Source organism: Yarrowia lipolytica, chromosome 1E, assembly GCF_001761485.1.
Source record: "Yarrowia lipolytica chromosome 1E, complete sequence".
Lineage (NCBI taxonomy): Eukaryota > Fungi > Ascomycota > Dipodascomycetes > Dipodascales > Yarrowia > Yarrowia lipolytica.
The window spans coordinates 1-17,957 of NC_090774.1; the positions used below are offsets into that span (position 1 = coordinate 1).

The 17,957-nt window shown below is 47.9% G+C and overlaps 3 protein-coding genes and 1 pseudogene across 3 annotated transcripts; 1 reads left to right on the top strand and 3 right to left on the bottom strand.

Moving 5' to 3' along the window:
• Nucleotides 1–148: 148 nt before the first annotated feature.
• On the bottom strand, nt 149–1,262 carry YALI1_E00012g (Misc non-coding; annotated as a pseudogene).
• A 482-nt stretch (nt 1,263–1,744) lies between these two features.
• Nucleotides 1,745–3,351, bottom strand: YALI1_E00019g (uncharacterized protein; the record flags this gene model as incomplete). Its single annotated transcript, XM_068282881.1, has 5 exons — nt 1,745–1,966; nt 2,317–2,357; nt 2,637–2,678; nt 2,968–3,071; nt 3,230–3,351. 5 exons carry the CDS (start codon nt 3,349–3,351, stop codon nt 1,745–1,747), a joined length of 531 nt encoding a protein of 176 aa, XP_068138982.1.
• A 270-nt stretch (nt 3,352–3,621) lies between these two features.
• On the bottom strand, nt 3,622–6,331 carry YALI1_E00040g (uncharacterized protein; the record flags this gene model as incomplete). The annotated part of the gene is made up of 3 exons (XM_068282882.1): nt 3,622–4,079; nt 4,234–5,391; nt 6,127–6,331. The coding sequence occupies 3 exons, from the start codon at nt 6,329–6,331 to the stop codon at nt 3,622–3,624; spliced, it is 1,821 nt and encodes a 606-aa protein (XP_068138983.1).
• A 5,252-nt stretch (nt 6,332–11,583) lies between these two features.
• YALI1_E00115g (uncharacterized protein) lies at nt 11,584–13,641 on the top strand (the record flags this gene model as incomplete). The annotated part of the gene is made up of 1 exon (XM_066094325.2): nt 11,584–13,641. The coding sequence occupies one exon, from the start codon at nt 11,584–11,586 to the stop codon at nt 13,639–13,641; it is 2,058 nt and encodes a 685-aa protein (XP_065950397.2).
• Between the last annotated feature and the right edge of the window lie 4,316 nt (nt 13,642–17,957).

Consider the following 17,957-nt stretch of genomic DNA (forward strand, 5'->3'; position numbering starts at 1 on the left):
GCGTGCTCAGTCGAATCCTCCACTAGGGGGCGGAGACTCTCCTGACGAGTTTCTCTGATAGAGAGAATAGTCTGGTTATCAGAACGCCTCTTAGCAAGTGATATGTAAGTCTTTAATGTACTTGTTATATGAATTCATTTTATTCAACAAGGATGATCCTTGCCGCGTGCTTCTGTAGTTTCCTTGTTCTGTTCAATGCCGCATCGGTTAGTTGGTAGTACCAGACCTCCTATCCGTACTCGATGACTGGCACGACGCATGTCAGGTAGAGGCGCCGGGCGGCCTCGCTCGTGACCCCGCATTGGCGTCGTTCCCGTCGCTGAGTGACCCCCAGCGCTGCTTCTCCTAGCTCGAGTGCTTAGTGCCAATGTGGGCTGTAAATTTCATGTTGGTGTCCAGAGTGATGCCGCGCAACTTCACCTGTTCCTGTGGGAGGCGGATGTCTCCCGTTAGTTGTTGGAGTTTCCTCCTTGGAATCTCGTCCTTTTCTGCCACGGTGAATGAATCCTAGCTTGTCGCCGTAGTACATGTTGTGTGGTCCACACAACTATGGATGCCTACAGTGATGTCGTCAGTTTAGCCTATCACTTATGCGTCATAGCTCTTGACTACTCGGTAGAGCTGCGTAGTGTTTAACAGGAACAGGAGCTGCGAGATTGGAGATTTCTGGGGAATGTCTACCTGTACTGCCCGTGGGGTCAGTGTCTGCTGTCGACCACTAGTGAGATTGAGCGTCCCGTGAGGAACGAACATACCCACCGGATAACCGTTTTTGGGACTTTGAGTGTCCCCAGTGTTGATAGCAGGGTGTCTCGGTGCACTTTGTCGAATCGTGCTTTGACGTCTACCATCAGGGCTGTGGTCCGGGTGTCTATACGCTTGTTCGCCAGCTGGGCGTCCTGGATCAGCGTCAGCACCGCATCTGGTGCGGAGTATCTGCTTCGTCTTCCGAATGGCTCTTTCGGCGTGTCCCCTGTGATGTGTGTCAGCCTTTGTTGGATGATGGCCTCGAGGACCTTCCCCATCACATTTAGCAGGCTATTTGGCCTGTAGGATTTGGGCAGTGCCCAGTCCCGCTTTTCTCCCTTCCGCAAGACCACCGTGTTCCTGGTCCTCCACGCCAGTGGCTGGTCCGCCTCGGTGCACGCAACATACAGGCGGAGAAGGTATGGGTACATGGCTTGGTTCTTGTGTGCTTCCTTTATGACCCTGGCCTTGTGCATGTCAGACCCCAGAGCCCTTTTGGGGTTCTGGCGGTCGATCTGAAGAGATCCTCTTCGATGAGCTTCCCTCACTTCTCGTCTACCTCTAGCGTGTAGTCCAGTGGTGTCGACTTAGACGGCGGAGAGGCGGGATTAGTCCTCCTTCCAGTGCATCTGCATTCTCCATCCATCCGGCTTGCGTAGTGGCGGGAGGGGGCTTGGTTGGTGGGCGGGCAGTATTTGGCTGCGCGCCAAATGCCTCCTCTTCGAAACGATTTGAGGTAGTTTTTCCACATTTGCGCCTTGGCCTGGCGGGCCTGCCAGTGGAACTCGTGCGTCATGAACCTGGCTGTCTCGATGTTTTCGTCCGTCCGTTCTTTTCTGGCATCTTTCTTCGCCCACATAGTCTCGGCAAGATAGCCCCTGAGATAGTCGGACCCCCATCTCTTACACCGCGGTGAGATCCTCTTTACTCGGGCGTTCTCATTCGTGCCCCTTGTATCACCTTTGCAACATCTTCTGCCAAGACGCCTATCTGGTGGTCAGCCGTGGTTCTGTGTGCTCTGATCTTCTTCGCCGCCGTTGTCAGGGCGATCTGGAACCATAACCAGTTGTCTTCCTTCTGCGTGCCGTTGTAATCCAACCTTCTCGCCTCCTCTGTCTCCCGGCTCCAGCTTTCCCTCCTTGTACTCCCAGTTCAACTGGAGATGGTCAGACAGGCTATCCGTGTGTTCTCCGAAGAAGAACTTGTCGGCAATTTCAGCCTGTGCCAAAATTTTGATACCATGATATCCCATATCTTCGAGGGCACGATCGAGAATAAAGAGTAGAATTCATCTTGAATAATGTCTACAGTGTACTGTATGTACTTCAGTAATCGATGGAAAAGCTATATTCTACTGCACAAACCTGGGAGTGATGTTGCTATTTTTCACGTGTGTGGTTTTAACAACGACAAATGAGCTCTTGGGGAACAATTTGATACCACAATGCCCCTAGTGTCTGCCTTAATCGAATGATCTATGTCTTTCTGGGGTGTTAGGACTCGTGACCAAGCATCCGCCGAAAACTGGTGCCATGGAAACCCCAAATAGATAAGCGTATGATACCTCACCTCGTGAGACGTGGTATCAGTGGCCACTTGAATATGGGCAACTGCGATACGCCTCGGTCTCATTGATCAATCATTTGTGTGGGCGATGTCAAGGGCTGGGCTGTGACTCGATGGAATAGCATGATTCGGTGTTTTGGACTGACAAGGGAGAGTCAATGCCCAAAGCCTGTCCCGGTGTTAACCTGATGCCACTCAAACCGCATGGTAGCAATGCTAGAATGGGTTTATATTCCAGTACAGTAGCTAGATGCCTCATGGCTCTCGTTGTCATGCGCCCCAGTCCAACTCACGCATGTTTAACAGTATAAAAACTAACTTACTTTGAAGGTTGTTGGATCCTGGTATGGCCATGTGTCTTGTGTCTGTGTCTTGTGTCTGTGTCTGTGTCTGTGTCCTGTGTCACGAGTTGCATGCAAATGACGGTTCCCCTAAAAGTGGCGATTACAGTGGCGTTGCTGATGATGAACAGAGGCAGAGTTGAATAAAATGGAGGGAAAGTAGAGGGATACATCTTGCTGTAGATCAGGCTCGAGTCTGAGAAATGAGACGTGTCACGATGGAGCAAATGTCGGCAGTGCGACGCTGACGACGGGGGCCAATAACGTTAGCGCTATTATCGTGAATACAGGATGAGTACAGTACTGTACTCACATCTAAACACCAGGCGAGTTGCGGCGCCCACTGCCTGGTCGTAACGTTGTGGGTTTAGCAGCATTGTGACCTCCACTGCTGCTTGTTGAGTCACCGTTCGGTGTCTGTGGTGAATGAGGCATCGAGCAATATCACACTGGAATGGGCCTCATATGTTTAACACGTCAGTGCATCACCGAATTGGTGTCATTGAATGACGTGGTCTGGGTTTACGTTGAGGAGCAAGGGGACGTTGAGGAGTGCGCTTGAATTGTAGAGCCACCGAAAGTTGAGAGCGCGTTTGTATGTCAGGTTGAAGAAGTCTCTGCTGATGTCGTGCATGCCGCCTCTGACGGTGTTGGTGCTTCTGTTGTTGCCGTTGTCCTGGTATGTTTTCTCGTCCATGTCAATAATCTCGCGATGTTTGTGCTGCGGGGCATCACGTGTTTAAACTTCGAGTTTTAACTTGTTCAGAGTGGCAATAAAGAAGGCTGGACAATGGGCATGGCAGCCGACGGACCCAACGGAGCTCCATGAGACCATGTACTGTAGCTGCTACGAGTACTGTACTTGTACCGGTACTTATACGGTATCATACTATGTGCGTTGCACTAACTAGCAAACATATCTCTTAATTATAAACGTTTATTGAGCTCAAGGACTAACACGGAAGGTCTAGGCCATGATGGCAAACAGAGGAAGGGCCATCAGGACACCAACCGAAAGAAGAGAAGCATCGTTGGCCTGTTGAGGACTAACTGAGTCGGTAGTTGACTGATTGGGGGTGTTATTGGGGACGCTGTTAGCTTCAGATGATCCAGAAGAGTGTAGAGAGCCTGGAGATTCTGGTGAATCAGAATAATTGGGAGAGCCAGGGGACCTTGAGGAGCTGGAAGAATCACTGGCACCCAGGAATCCCGAAGAGTTCAGCACAGAGGAGTCAGATCCAGGGGTTCCAGGGGTTCCAGGAGGTCCTGGGGAGCCGGGAGATCCATAAGACGCACTTTGACCGCTACTTCCGGGACTGCTATCTGCGAGATTGGAAGAATCTCTTCGGGGGTTTGTAGAGTCACTCCCGGTACCCCCATATACTCCAGTAATTTTGGATGCTGGACCGTATGATCCATGAGGTCCTGTGTTACCATCGGGGTGGTTGGCATCTACGGATCCGATGGAACCACTTCCACCATGAGAGCTAGGGCTGTTGAAGACAGTGGATTCATGAGGAGGAACGGTAATAAAGACAGTAACCGTATCTTCTGAGAAGACAATTGCATCTGAAGAGACTACCGAGCTCAGTACCAGCAGTAGCGTAGATAGTAACAGTAGCCGTGGGAGCAGAGGAGGTATACTCACCGATAGTAGCTGCCATAGTAATTTCTGTAACAGTCACCTGATCGAAAAAGTCTCCGTCGATAAGAGTCTGTGTGCCTGTAGTGGTGCCAGGAATGATAGTAGTAGAGACAACGCTGACATCTGAGACCGTAGTTACCTGCTCGTAGAGATCACCGTCAGGGTTGGTGAGGATATGTGTGCCAGCTGTAGGACTGGGAACGACATTGGTAGAGACAGTGCTGGCGCCAGGGACAACAGTTACCTGCTCATAGAGATCACCATCAGGGTTGGTGAGTATTTGTGTGCCTGCAGTAGGACCGGGGACAGTGTTCGTTGAGACAAGGACACGAGTGATCTCCTCGTAGATGTCCCCGTTGGCGTTTGTTAGAATCTGAGTGCCAGCTGTGGGGCCTGGAACTGTGATTGTAGATACAGGGCTAGCATCTGGAATAGTTGTAATCTGTTCGTACCAATCGCCATCAGCGTTGATGAGTATCTCAGTACCTTCTTGGGAGTCAGTAACAAAGTTGGTGGAGACAGGGGCACGTGTTATCTGCTCGATAAAGTCACCATCTGCATTGGTGGTGATCTCTGTTCCTTCAGTCGAGCCTAAGACGGTCGTTGTAGCAACGTAAGTAGCTGTTATCTGCTCGTAGAAATTACCATCGGGGTCGGTGAGGGTCGCAGTGCTGACTACACTTCCTGGAACAGTGGTAGTAGACACTGGGGTGGCTGTTACCTCTTCGAAGTAGTCACCATCGGCGTTAATAAAAGTAGCGGTTCCTTCAACTGATCCAGGGACGGTCATGGTAGACACAGGTGTGACGGTTACCTGCTCGTAAAAGTTACCATTCGGGTCTGTGAGTGTTGCTATACCTGCGGAAGGTCCTGGAACCGTAGCTGTAGAAATAAGGGTTGCAGTCACCTCTTCATAGTAGTCTCCGTTGGGGTCAGTGAGAGTAGCAGTTCCTTCTACAGACCCTGGAACAGTGATGGTGGAGATGGGGGTGGTAGTAACACGCTCGTAGTAGTCACCATTAGCATCTGAGACAATTTCGGTTCCTGGAATGGTCCCGGGAACGGTAGAGGTATACGACGCTGTTGTAAAGTCTACGGCAGCCATTCCATATCCATTAGGCAAACCGAAGTCACCACGGCCTTGTGCAATACACCTGTTCAGACTCACCGCTGGGATTCGATAATTTCCTGAATACAGGAGGCAAGCTTGTGGATCAGTTCCGCTCATTTTACCCAGCATAGTAAGGAAGAGTCCATCTGCATGTCCTGATACCAGAGGTATTCTGCTGTCATCAAGCCCGGATTGAGCATAGGTGGAATTAACAAATCCGTTGTTTGGAGGAGCAGCATCAGCATCGATAGGTGATCCATCAGCATCATTTCGATTTCCATTCGCGTCGACGTAATAAAAATCCAACATCCCCCAAGGGTTGGTAGATACCACTTCAAACGTATATCCCACACTGGCATTCAAAGTGTGAAAATACATAGACGGGTGGGTTCTGGGATCCTGAAGAACATAACCAAATATCTCAAGAATGAGGTACTCGCCCTCACGTCTGAATCTATAACGAACCTTTGCTACTCCAGGGGTAGTACCAACTGCAGTTTGGGGTTCAATATAACGGAGCGTGTAAAGGCACCAACTGTAATGGATTTAGTGCCTGGGGGGGTTGTCTGGTCAAAAATGAATTCAACACTGAATGTTCCAGAAGCCATTGTAAGATCAATAATGGAAGTATCATCGAAGAACGAGGTTGCTGTAGCTCGGAAGTTGTAGTTGTCGTCAGTAGCAACCACCATTGAAGAGAGGAACCTGGTTCTGACTTTCAATGTTGAAATTGTAAGTAACAGGAACAACGGAAGACGCAGAGTAGGAGGAAAGAGGACCTTGGATGGAAAAATCAGAATAATCTCCACTTTTCATGTTTATCACAATGGCAGCATCAAAAGCAAAGCTGAGCTCAGCTTCCCAAGTATCCCACGACCAGCCAAGGGTTCGGGTGCTGTCCTGAGCCTTGTGAACAGACATGCCTGTGATCGGATTTAGCGGCGCCGTCTGAGCTAGAGCCACAGAGACCGCAACAATATGATGAAGATAGAGCGAGTGATCATTGGTGTGTATAGATGTTTACCGTACTCAGCATGCGTTTATGTACATCTCTATTAACCAAGTAAAATCGTCTGCTCCTCTGTCGATTTTTTCGGTTTTTACGCAAAGTAGCAGCCGAATTGGTAACAGTACGTCCCAAAAAGCTGTCGAAACAAGAAAAATAAGTCTTGGTCTAGATTTTATTGATGAAATTGGCAATCTTCCTACTTCGCCACCATCCCTACGGTCCACAACTTTACTCCTTTCGGAATCTACTGTAGCCGGAAACAGACTGTCAAGGCTAACTGTGAGATTTTCCACTAATAATGGATGCCAAGAATTTAACAACTGTACCTGCGCAGTACAGTACTGTACAGTACAGTACCCGTATTGTATAATATCAGATACACTGCAGTCTGACATGCAATGTGATGGCTTACCTTAGTGCGAATCATCAGAAATGAAACCTCTGAATAGACCATCATCCTGTTAATATGTTTCAATCACTTCCACAGTGTCACTACGGAATTTTACAATGTCGCTTACTGACAACACAGAGCCGAATGTAGCAATTGTGGACTAGCTTCCCCACGGATCGGTACGCAATCATGCATCAATACGTGAGCCTAAATACGATTCCTACCAAGACAATGGGAAAGAAAGTTTAGTGAGTTGCGTTGTTTCAGCCGTTCGCTTGACGAAGGACTGAGACACGACGTACGGGTTGATACCTCGTACTCGTGGTTATCTGCGTACGATACATAAACCGACCACAATATCATTTGCCCAGATGAACTCCACACAGGGCAATGAGGTTGTCGGGTATCTTGTTTTGCCTCGAACCAACCCAACTCCAGTCTGCCACAGAAGAAACCACAGCCAGAGAACTGTGAGGCTGGCTGTGATGCCATGTCAGTCACATATCTCATATTCCTGTTGGGTCAGTAGAAGTCCAAAAGGAGGCACTCCAATTTTGTGTGTCTGATTTGGGTAACAAAGATCTACTTGAGACATCTTCACGTTCATGCGAGTACAGATGGGATCAAAAATGATTTCTTCTGATTGATGTCATGAACCCCTTGAGATGTACTTGATATAACTACTACTTGTAGTACTGTAGCCACTGTATAGGTACAGTGTACTGTACTGCAGCTACTGTAGTATGTACTTTACAATGCCAATAAAATACCGGGGATTGCTTATATTAATATACATTGCATGAGAAGCCCTCATAACTCATTACTGATGACTCGAAGGTTGGCACAGATATAGTCCGGACTCTTTGTCTATAGTCTGATCTCTTTTCCAATAGCCAGATTTCTGTCATGTCCTTAGACCACAAGTGGAAGAGCCTTAGCAACGCCATCTGGTACCAAAGCGGCGCTCTCTATTTGCTTAGGGCAAACAGCATCTGGGGGGAGGGGTCACCGTAAAACGCCGAAACTTCTGCTTTAGCAACCAATGTCTGGAAACTCCCGGATCTGTAGAGATCCTAACGCCCATGTCAATCTCCAATTCCGGCGGTAAGTCAGCATTATCAATCATTATCAATCGTGGAAGAGTTACATATGTACAATAAAAAACAATCGGGAAAAAACAATCGGGAAAAAACAATCGGCTGTAGCATCAGATACTTCGTGGACACCCAACCTTCCATCCAAGGAATCTCCAGCTACGCAGGCAGCGATATCGCTTGTTACGGTGGCTGTGAGGCGTGGAGAAGAGATTTTTCAACTGAATACGTAGGTGCAGACAAACTGGGTTTCGCGAGTTATCATTAGTTGCAACAGCTGCGAAGGTTTCTCTTGATGGGTACTGTAGTTTGCTGCCGAGTCCTAAGGCGAGGTGACCTTTAAACTCGTAGCTCGCTGTGATGATAACTGTATGTACTGCTACAGTAAGACATTCCCATCCTTTTACGGAGATAGAGAGTCTCCCTGGATCTACCCTTGGCATTATACCCTTAATAGGGAAACTATAGTCACGTGGGTCACAGTATATGAACCATACTCTAATACATATTGAAACAGTCCTCCAAACATCACCCCGAAAAGATGTTTCTAAGACCGACCCATGTATGTACATACTGTACCTACAGTACATACTGTATGTCAACAGTACGACAATATTTCAAAGATATCTAAAAGATGTAAGCTACAGAGCCGTCAGAGTACAGATTCTCCTTCGTTTAATTCCTTCTCTTTCATCCGCGGATCCACTCGCGGACCCCAGATTGTAGCCGTATGTAATGGAACTACTGTACATGTACTTGTGGGTGTCGCTATACGTGATATCTCAGGCAGTTTACAAGCCCCCTTGTAAATTGCGGACTAGCTCCTCTGAAAAGATCTCTCGATCGATCAGTTACCTGCAGTAATTACAGTACATACTGTACATACTGTACATACAGTCTGTACTATACACTATACTATAATGTAACCCCGTCAGATTTTGTGTAGGCATCAAGATGGCTGCTGTGCGGGTACGTTTTGATCTTTGTAATAATGTCTTTTGGCACAGCTAGACTCAAACAAGGGTCTCAGATCGAGCAACCCAGTCTCAAGCTGGGGCTATTCTCCGGCACAGCAGTTCGAGGTCATTTTGCCAAGGCCCTATACTGCCAGGGAACAACACACGCCGGAATCGAACAAAAGTGTGGGACTACTGTAGCCTCTTCCCGATCATAATGGGATGCATGACTGTAATTACGCCGACACAACGGTAAGGAAGGTTTGGGTGTATAGCCGGTTTCTTTGATGCAAGCTCCGTTCTATAGAATGCACTACCTTGCAGGATATTACACCGTTGGTATCGATAATCTCGGAATATTGTTCGTGTGTCTGTGTTAGTGCGACTGTGCGTTGCGTTACAGTACAGTAGTCCTTACGAAATACCCTTTGTGTGGCTTTGCAGACTTGAACTTGGCGGTAGGTACAGTATTCCGTCTTTTTTTAGACTGCTGTTCACGTCTACTTGTAGTGTTCATGTCATGTGTTGTTGGTACGATATGTCAGCTCGAGCACATTGTCCCCTGTTCGAACCTTACTTGTGTTGAATCATAAAGCATTCATCCGCCAGGCCAGAACAACAGAGCAACAAGGGAGCTGTGACCCATTGGGAGGATGGGGGTGTTGCGAAGAGGTCCCATTTAATTGGTGAGTACAGTCGCTACACCGCTACGTGCGGTGGGTTTGTCAGACGTGTTGTTGATAAAAGGGACGCCCTTCCAAGCGGCACATCGTGTGATCGGAGGAGGAAAAGATGTCACGCTCGTGATTGTGGTGACTACCAGCTCCTGCGGTTAAATTTATCGTACTGGCTATTGTTTCTACTCCACCATCGCCCCTCCGGACATAGCTTGACTTATCGACATTGAGACTTTAGGGGGCATCGGGCCGTAATGGGATTATTACGAGATGTGATACGTGTGGTACCCTGCTTTCCATGTCGACTCAGAGCTGCTCACTGCGGCTTCTGTACCACCCAGGAACCTCTCGTACGTGCACAATGGCCACTATGGCCTTTTATTCTTGAATCACTCATAATGAACCAGCTGAGCGGTACTTTTGACCTGATGATTGGACGTATTCACGTCCTTCCAGCTGCTACAATATGGCTGCAATTTACTATTGTATCGTACAGTACATACTGTAGCAGCTGTTGTTACTTAATCGCCACTTTTCTGCATAATATCCCCGCAGACGCGTTTTGCGATCAGCAGCTACAATAACGCGAGCTATGTCGACTACAGTATGTCTCGGTCTACTTGTATTACATTCCCGTGCGTGCCAGTGCAAGCACATACGCGTAGCTCGTTCTATATTATAATCCCGTTGTATATGTGACCTCATGAATGCCGTGTGACGTCGTTTGGTGTGTACAGTACAGACTTGTACTTTTACTTGGAGACCCGCAATTTGTTTTCGAACAGCATAATGTCATAAAGCTGCTAAATGGCAAGCATATGTTCAGTGCCAATTAGAGTTAAAAGTACAATGTGTGACGTTCGTCGATGCAGGGTAACCGAAGAACGTAAAGAAAGGTAAAAAGCGAGGGGGTTTTAACTGATAGGCGGGTTGTCTCCTGTACACACAGGGCGTTGTTGAGGGGTCACAGCCCTTTGGGGGAGGCAGAGATTCCTGTTCTACAGTCAAAGGACACAAATAAAACGGGTAACAAAGCTCTATTCTAAACTATAGAGAACTGGTGATTATATACACAACCCAAATAAGGTTTGTCGGGAGTATTATGTTTCCGGAGTAGCCTAAAAACACAGGCTACAAGTAGGGAGATGGCTCACAAATGTACTTGTACTGCACGTCCACGCATCAGACCGTGCCGCACCGAGAAGGATACACAGTTGCCGGATCGTTCGTACTTGTACTTGTGCTACTTGTAGAACGGTCTTCGAAAATTAGACAGTTACAATAATCATCACACGATACAAAGCAGCACGTAGAGAGACCCTACGGGAAGATAACCTTTTCATGTTCGTCTGTAGTTCCTATTTGTGAAGAGTACATACACAAGAAGGGGGCACCCTTGACCAGTTGTAGGTACAGTATGTACAGTACAGTACAGTATGTACTTGTAACAATCTCTTACACGTGGCAGGGAGATACCTGTGCAAATACAAGTGTGCAGTAGTCGCCAATCAGTGGCCACCCTTTATTATTCTGGACAGGTTCTTGCGCTTGCATTGTTGCCACGCGATCTAGGCACGTGAATTAAGATTCGAACGCGACATTGCTGTATGAACTCGTACTTGTACCGCGAGTGGTGACACGCGTATGTATTATTCGTCGTCGTGCCCTGTACGCGTACTGTACTGTACCTGCACTGTACATGTTAGACACAGACAACAGTCAGTGTGGGTCCTGCTGGCAGGGCTCGCACAACTCTGTCTCCCAACTGGTCAGCTACTGTACGCCCACCCGATTTTTCTAACTAATAATGACCCCATTCGTAAAGATAAAGGAGAGTAACTGTCGTGTACCACTTGCATCATGAAAGATCTGAAACGGACCGAAGTCTTAATGTACTCTCGTACATGCTGTACAGAACAAGTACTTGTCCTTAGATTGTGACCCTTCATGAATTCTCAAGTCTTCTAGAACCTTCCATTATTAGAGTTTTACCACACGTTATCTTTCGTTCACCTTCGAGAAACATCACGAACTAATGCAGGTAGCATGCACAGGACATTATTAAAGTCGGGGGTTTTCCACAGAAAATGGACACTATTAAAAGTCGGGGTGTCTGCCACAGAAAATAGGCCATCACAAACACAAAAGAAAACGAAAGAAACACATTACAACAACATGTCTAAAGCAGTAGGAATCGATCTTGGAACCACATACTCCTGTGTGGCCCATTTCGCCAATGACAGAGTCGAAATCATCGCCAATGACCAGGGAAACAGAACCACTCCCTCGTTTGTGGCCTTTACCGACACTGAACGACTCATTGGTGATGCTGCCAAGAACCAGGCTGCCATGAACCCTGCAAACACAGTCTTTGACGCCAAGCGACTGATTGGCCGAAAATTCGACGACCCTGAGGTCCAGAATGACGCCAAGCACTTCCCCTTCAAGATTATCGACAAGGCTGGAAAGCCCAACATCGAGGTCGAATTCAAGGGCGAAACCAAGGTCTTCACCCCCGAAGAGATCTCTTCCATGATCCTCACCAAGATGAAAGAAACTGCTGAGGGATACCTCGGAACAAAGGTGAACGACGCTGTCATTACCGTTCCCGCATACTTCAATGATTCTCAGCGACAGGCCACCAAGGACGCAGGTCTTATTGCTGGTCTGAATGTTCAGAGAATTATCAACGAGCCTACCGCTGCCGCCATTGCCTACGGTCTCGATAAGAAGGAGACTGGCGAGCGAAACGTGCTCATTTTCGATCTTGGAGGAGGAACTTTTGATGTTTCTCTTCTGTCTATCGAAGACGGCATCTTTGAGGTCAAGGCCACCGCTGGAGATACCCATCTCGGTGGTGAGGACTTTGACAACCGACTCGTGAACCACTTTGTTCAGGAGTTCAAGCGAAAGCACAAGAAGGACATCTCCACCAACCAGCGAGCTCTCCGACGACTGCGAACCGCTTGTGAGCGAGCTAAGCGAACCCTTTCGTCTTCCGCTCAGACATCCATTGAGATCGACTCTCTCTACGAGGGTATTGATTTCTACACCTCCATCACTCGAGCCCGATTCGAGGAACTCTGTCAGGATCTCTTCCGAGGCACTCTTGAGCCAGTTGAGAAGGTCCTGAAGGACGCTAAGATGGACAAGGCCTCAGTCAACGAGATTGTCCTTGTTGGTGGCTCCACTCGAATCCCCAAGGTGCAGAAGCTCGTTTCTGACTTCTTCAACGGAAAAGAGCTGAATCGATCTATCAACCCTGATGAGGCTGTTGCCTACGGTGCTGCCGTCCAGGCTGCCATCCTTTCTGGTGACACTTCCTCTTCCACTCAGGATATTCTGCTCCTTGACGTTGCTCCCCTTTCTCTTGGAATCGAGACTGCTGGCGGTGTTATGACCAAGCTCATCCCCCGAAACTCGACTATCCCCACCAAGAAGTCTGAGACCTTCTCCACCTACGCTGACAACCAGCCTGGCGTTCTGATTCAGGTCTTTGAGGGTGAGCGAGCTCAGACCAAGGATAACAACATCCTTGGTAAGTTTGAGCTGTCCGGTATTCCCCCCGCTCCTCGTGGTGTTCCTCAGATCGAAGTCACCTTTGACGTTGATGCCAACGGTATTCTCAACGTCTCCGCTGTTGAGAAGGGTACTGGTAAGACTCAGCAAATCACTATCACCAACGACAAGGGCCGACTTTCCAAGGAGGAAATTGAGCGAATGGTGAACGACGCTGAGAAGTACAAGGACGAGGACGAGAAGGAGGCTGCCCGAATTGCCGCCAAGAACGGCCTCGAGTCTTACACCTACTCTCTCAAGAACACTCTCTCCGAGGAGAAGTTCAAGGAGAAGGTTGACGAGGCCGAGCGTGAGAAGCTTGAGAAGGCCATCAACGAGACCATTGAGTTCCTCGATGCTACTCAGTCCGGTGCTACTGAAGAGTACTCCGATAAGCAGAAGGAGCTCGAGGGTATTGCGAACCCCATCCTTATGAAGTTCTACGGAGCTGACGGTGGTGCTCCCGGTGGAATGCCCGGAGGAGGCATGCCTGGAGCTGGAGCCGCCCCTGGTGGCGGCGAGGGTCCCACTGTTGAGGAGGTTTGACTAAGAAGTTTTATAGACTCTTTGTATATAGCAATCAATTGATATTTATTTTAAATAGTATTCTTTCGAACTCACAATCTGAAAGCCCATGTCTGATTGATTAGATATACAGTAGTAATAACTTACTATCTAGGGACACCACGTTCTGATAGCTGCTATAGCACACACCACTCATTCACCAGAAAGAGCCAGTTCAGTAGAAACACCGTCTACAGGACAGACAACCGGCTACCTCTCTCATGAGCTCATTACCCTGCCGGGAATTACCTTTAACTAGCTGCAAATACAAGGTTAGGGTATATCTAAGTGAGAACAATAATGAGACAGCGATCTTGGGCATCGAATTGTACTGTACTGTAGAACACTTCCTTTGGGGAAGCTGTGTTACAAAAGGAAATTTACAAAACACCGGAGCTTGTTTCTTCTGCAGAGACATTCAGGCGGCTGTACTTGTGCATGGATATTTTATGGTGGTGCCGACGATGTACGTCTTGTGGCGAGCCGTGGATAGTTTCTAATAGCGATTTTTTTTTGTGTTGATATCACTGTATTTTTTTTCGATACATACAGATACCAGCACGCTACCAGCACACTACCAGCACTTATTGGTACACCGGTAGTACACCGGTAGTTTCATCAACCAGCTCTGCGATATGTTCTCTCAAGTATGTATCTATCTTGCGATAAAGCTATTAGACCAAGAACAAACAAGATATAATCCTTTCGCAGTTCTCGTTTCAAACGGCACTAAAACATGGAGTGCAACTTAATTGACACATGTATATGTATCGATGCGGCATCCCTTCGCAGCCCAATTGTGACTTTCTGTGTCACACAAACAAATCGCATTCGCCACCCCGCACCCGATAAGGTTGCGCGGGGTTTGTAGGTACCCGCTGAGCATTTCAGCAAATTAATTACCAACATATGCAACCTTAACAATGTCTGAGTTCACAAATTCACGGGCTCTGTCCATCTTGCGAGATATGGGTAGAAAAAGAGAGATTATTAATTTCTCTTTTTCTACGATTGGAAATCAGTGCGGTATACACTGACTGGTAGTACTCGCACTCTATTAAGTTGCTTGCAACAATTTTGATGTATTGTTCAGCTCTTGAACTTTGTACTTGCCGCGTGCGACAGGCATGTACATACCGCCGTAAAGTAACTTCACGTCAGATTGGACTGAAAAGAGCTACAAACAAGTGGAAAACGTACTACAAATACGACCAAAGCTATTAGAGAATGTGATTTACATTAACACTGGCATAATTCATTAGAGAGATTCACAAACTCGATCATTTGCTGTTGTCAACAACAATTCGTCCGAGAATCTTGCCATCGGTCATGGCCTTGTAGTAGTCGTTGAGCTTGGAAAGCTCACCCATCTTGTAGTGGCTCTTAACCATGCCTCGGGCATAGAAGTCAATAGCCTCCTGCGCGTCCTGCCGGCCTCCAACATAGGTGCCCTTGATGTTGAAGGACTTGAACACGTGGGTGAAAATGTGGGACTTGACATAGCCATTGGGAGGCAGAGCCACCAGCACAATAGTGCCGAAAGTTCGCACGTACTTGGTAGCCTCCTCGACGGCACGGTCGCTGACAGCACAGTTGATGACTCCCTGAGAGCCACCGTTGGTGAGCTCGTTGATCTTGTCGACAACGTTGTCCTTCATGAAGTCCACGAAGTGCTCGGCGCCAAGCTCCACACAGAGCTTACCCTTGTCATCGCCAGTGTCGATACCAATCACTCGATAGCCCATTGCCTTGGCATACTGGATGGCGTAAGTTCCAAGTCCTCCTCCAGCTCCGGTGATGGTCATCCAACCGCCCTGCTTGACATTGGCGGTCTTGATGGCTCTGTAGACTGTGAGGCCAGCACACAGAATAGGAGCAACCCCGGCAAGATCGACCCCCTGAGGGATTCGAGCAGCACAGGCAGCGTCCAGAAGTGCATACTGCTGGTAAGATCCGTCGACAAAGAAGCCGGACATTGTGGGGGTCTGACAGTAGGAGTCCTCTCCCATTCTGCAGGGCTCACAGGCCAGACAGGACGAGTTAATCCACTTGACGCCGGCAAGATCTCCAATCTTCCAGTTGGTGACCCCGTCGCCCAGAGCAACAACGTCACCGGCTCCCTCGTGGCCTCCAACAAGGGGGAGCTTGGGAGAGAAGGGCAGGTCCTTCTGCCAATCACCGTTCCAGATGGACAGATCCGAGTGGCAAACACCTGAGTACTGCACGTGGAGCAGAATCTGGCCGGGGCCGGGCTTGGGCACAGGGATGTCTCTGTACTCAACGGGACCGCCAACGGTATCGAAAACCATGGCCTTCTGGGTGGTGGGAAGAGTCTGCGTCATTGTTGTATTGATGGTTATTGGTAGTGGGTTGATAGCATTTTCAACATGGAAACAAGCTGTATAAATAGGGCGAATAGATGTGGGGAATCATCACGGGTTTGTGTCTCAGTGCCGTAACAATCTGGAGCGGAGATTGGGTTCGACAATGAGCTGTGGGGGGGGGGAGCGTTGAGTTACACAAAATGTGTGGGCGACTGGGTGCAATTTAAGGTGGCACGGTAAAACCAGGAACACCAGAGGATTGGGAGAAAGGGACGGTCGTGTAAATCAACACATTGAAGACGAAGTAATCGCAATAGGGATGAAATCTCAATATTACAGTCAATTGAGTCTGTGATATCATCACGGCCACAACTCATCTCTCCAAGCCAAATCGACCCCGCATACGCCTGCAGCTCTGACGCAAGATAGATACGCACGATATGAGCAGGCTGGAAAGAGGGGAAGCGACATTTATCCACTGTACGGACACCCGGAAGGACATCAAATCTGTATGACGGGTTTAGTTTGACGTATCTGAGTCGTGTCGAGGGCAAGTAAACTCTGAAATGCCGTTAGCAAGTATGTGAGTGGCTCTCGTGACAGGTAGCACCGCAAAATCACGGCGACTTCTTTTTCCAACACCGGCAAGTCACCGAAACCCAGACTCTAAGCCTTTCTTAGCGTTTTCGTCGCACCGCTTAGCTGAGCCGTGTGTCTGTGTTTGGGCGCAATTGTTCCACATGAAGTCGACTGCCTGGTGAATTCATGCATTCATGCAAGCTAAGAGGGTAAGAGAAGTACACATGTTGCGAGTTGGAATGGTGCGGTGGAATATAGATAGAAAAATGCACACACACAGCAGTAAAAAGGTTGAACCGCTATCCAGGACTCTTGCAAGTGTATTTTCCCATCTGCTAAACTGTTGGGGGTACTGTTTCAAGTGCGTTTACCCCACACGGTGAGAACCTTAACCGGTTCGGATCAGTCCCGGAAGCCCTATCTCCATGTAGGAGCTTGACGATGGCAGCCCAAAACAGAAACCCACAGAAACCCACAGAAACCCCACCTCATTTTAATGCCGGTGGTAATGGTTTTTGCGATAATGAGTCATAATGGCCAATCATAGGGACTAGTGGGCGAAATGTAGCTGAGGTGCGGCAGCCACTGCCACGACAATACGCTGAAAATGCGGCTGAAGAAGCGGGAACATCTCGGAAAGTGAATCCTCTTGATTCTTCCAAATACACGCGAGTCCCCAGAAATGACTGATTGGTGTATTCTCAGTGTCAGGCAGGTCCTCACAAACAATCGAATTCTGTTGCTGAGATGGGTGCACTTTCAAATCTGGCGAGCTCTGATCTACGCTGCTTTTATATACACTCATGTCCACCACCAAGGTCACCACCAAGGTGACATTGAAGCCATATAATGAAGTTTCACTGACTGAGAATGCCATAGATTGGGAAAGTCACCTACACAAAGTACTGTAGGCTACTAAATGAATATCTGCAAATATATGACACTTGGAGTGACGTCTTTCATCAGTTTCTTGAGCATGAAACACCAGTTTCATTGTTGATTCAAAATAAAAGATCTGGAACTCGTCATACATTAACAGAATTTTCTCCCTATAAAGAACCAGAGTGAAGAACTAGATGGGTCAAAATTTTCTGCCTGTGATGCTATGTTGTACTCCCTGAATACTGTTTAATAACTTCCTAAAATTTTTTGTCTCGTTCTCACCTGGATTGGGAACAAATGGTTTTGGTAGCTTTCTGGTGTAAACACGACAAAAGAGCTTTAGGAGATGACAAGGAACATTTTTGATACTACAAGTGCACTGTATTAATTATTATTATCGCAGAAATATGATGGATTTGGTGCGCGTAGATGATGTCAGTCAGCTCTTACCAACATTCAGTGTTTCTTGAACACTTGCCTTGAACCGATTGGTAGCGTAGCCGGAGTTATGTA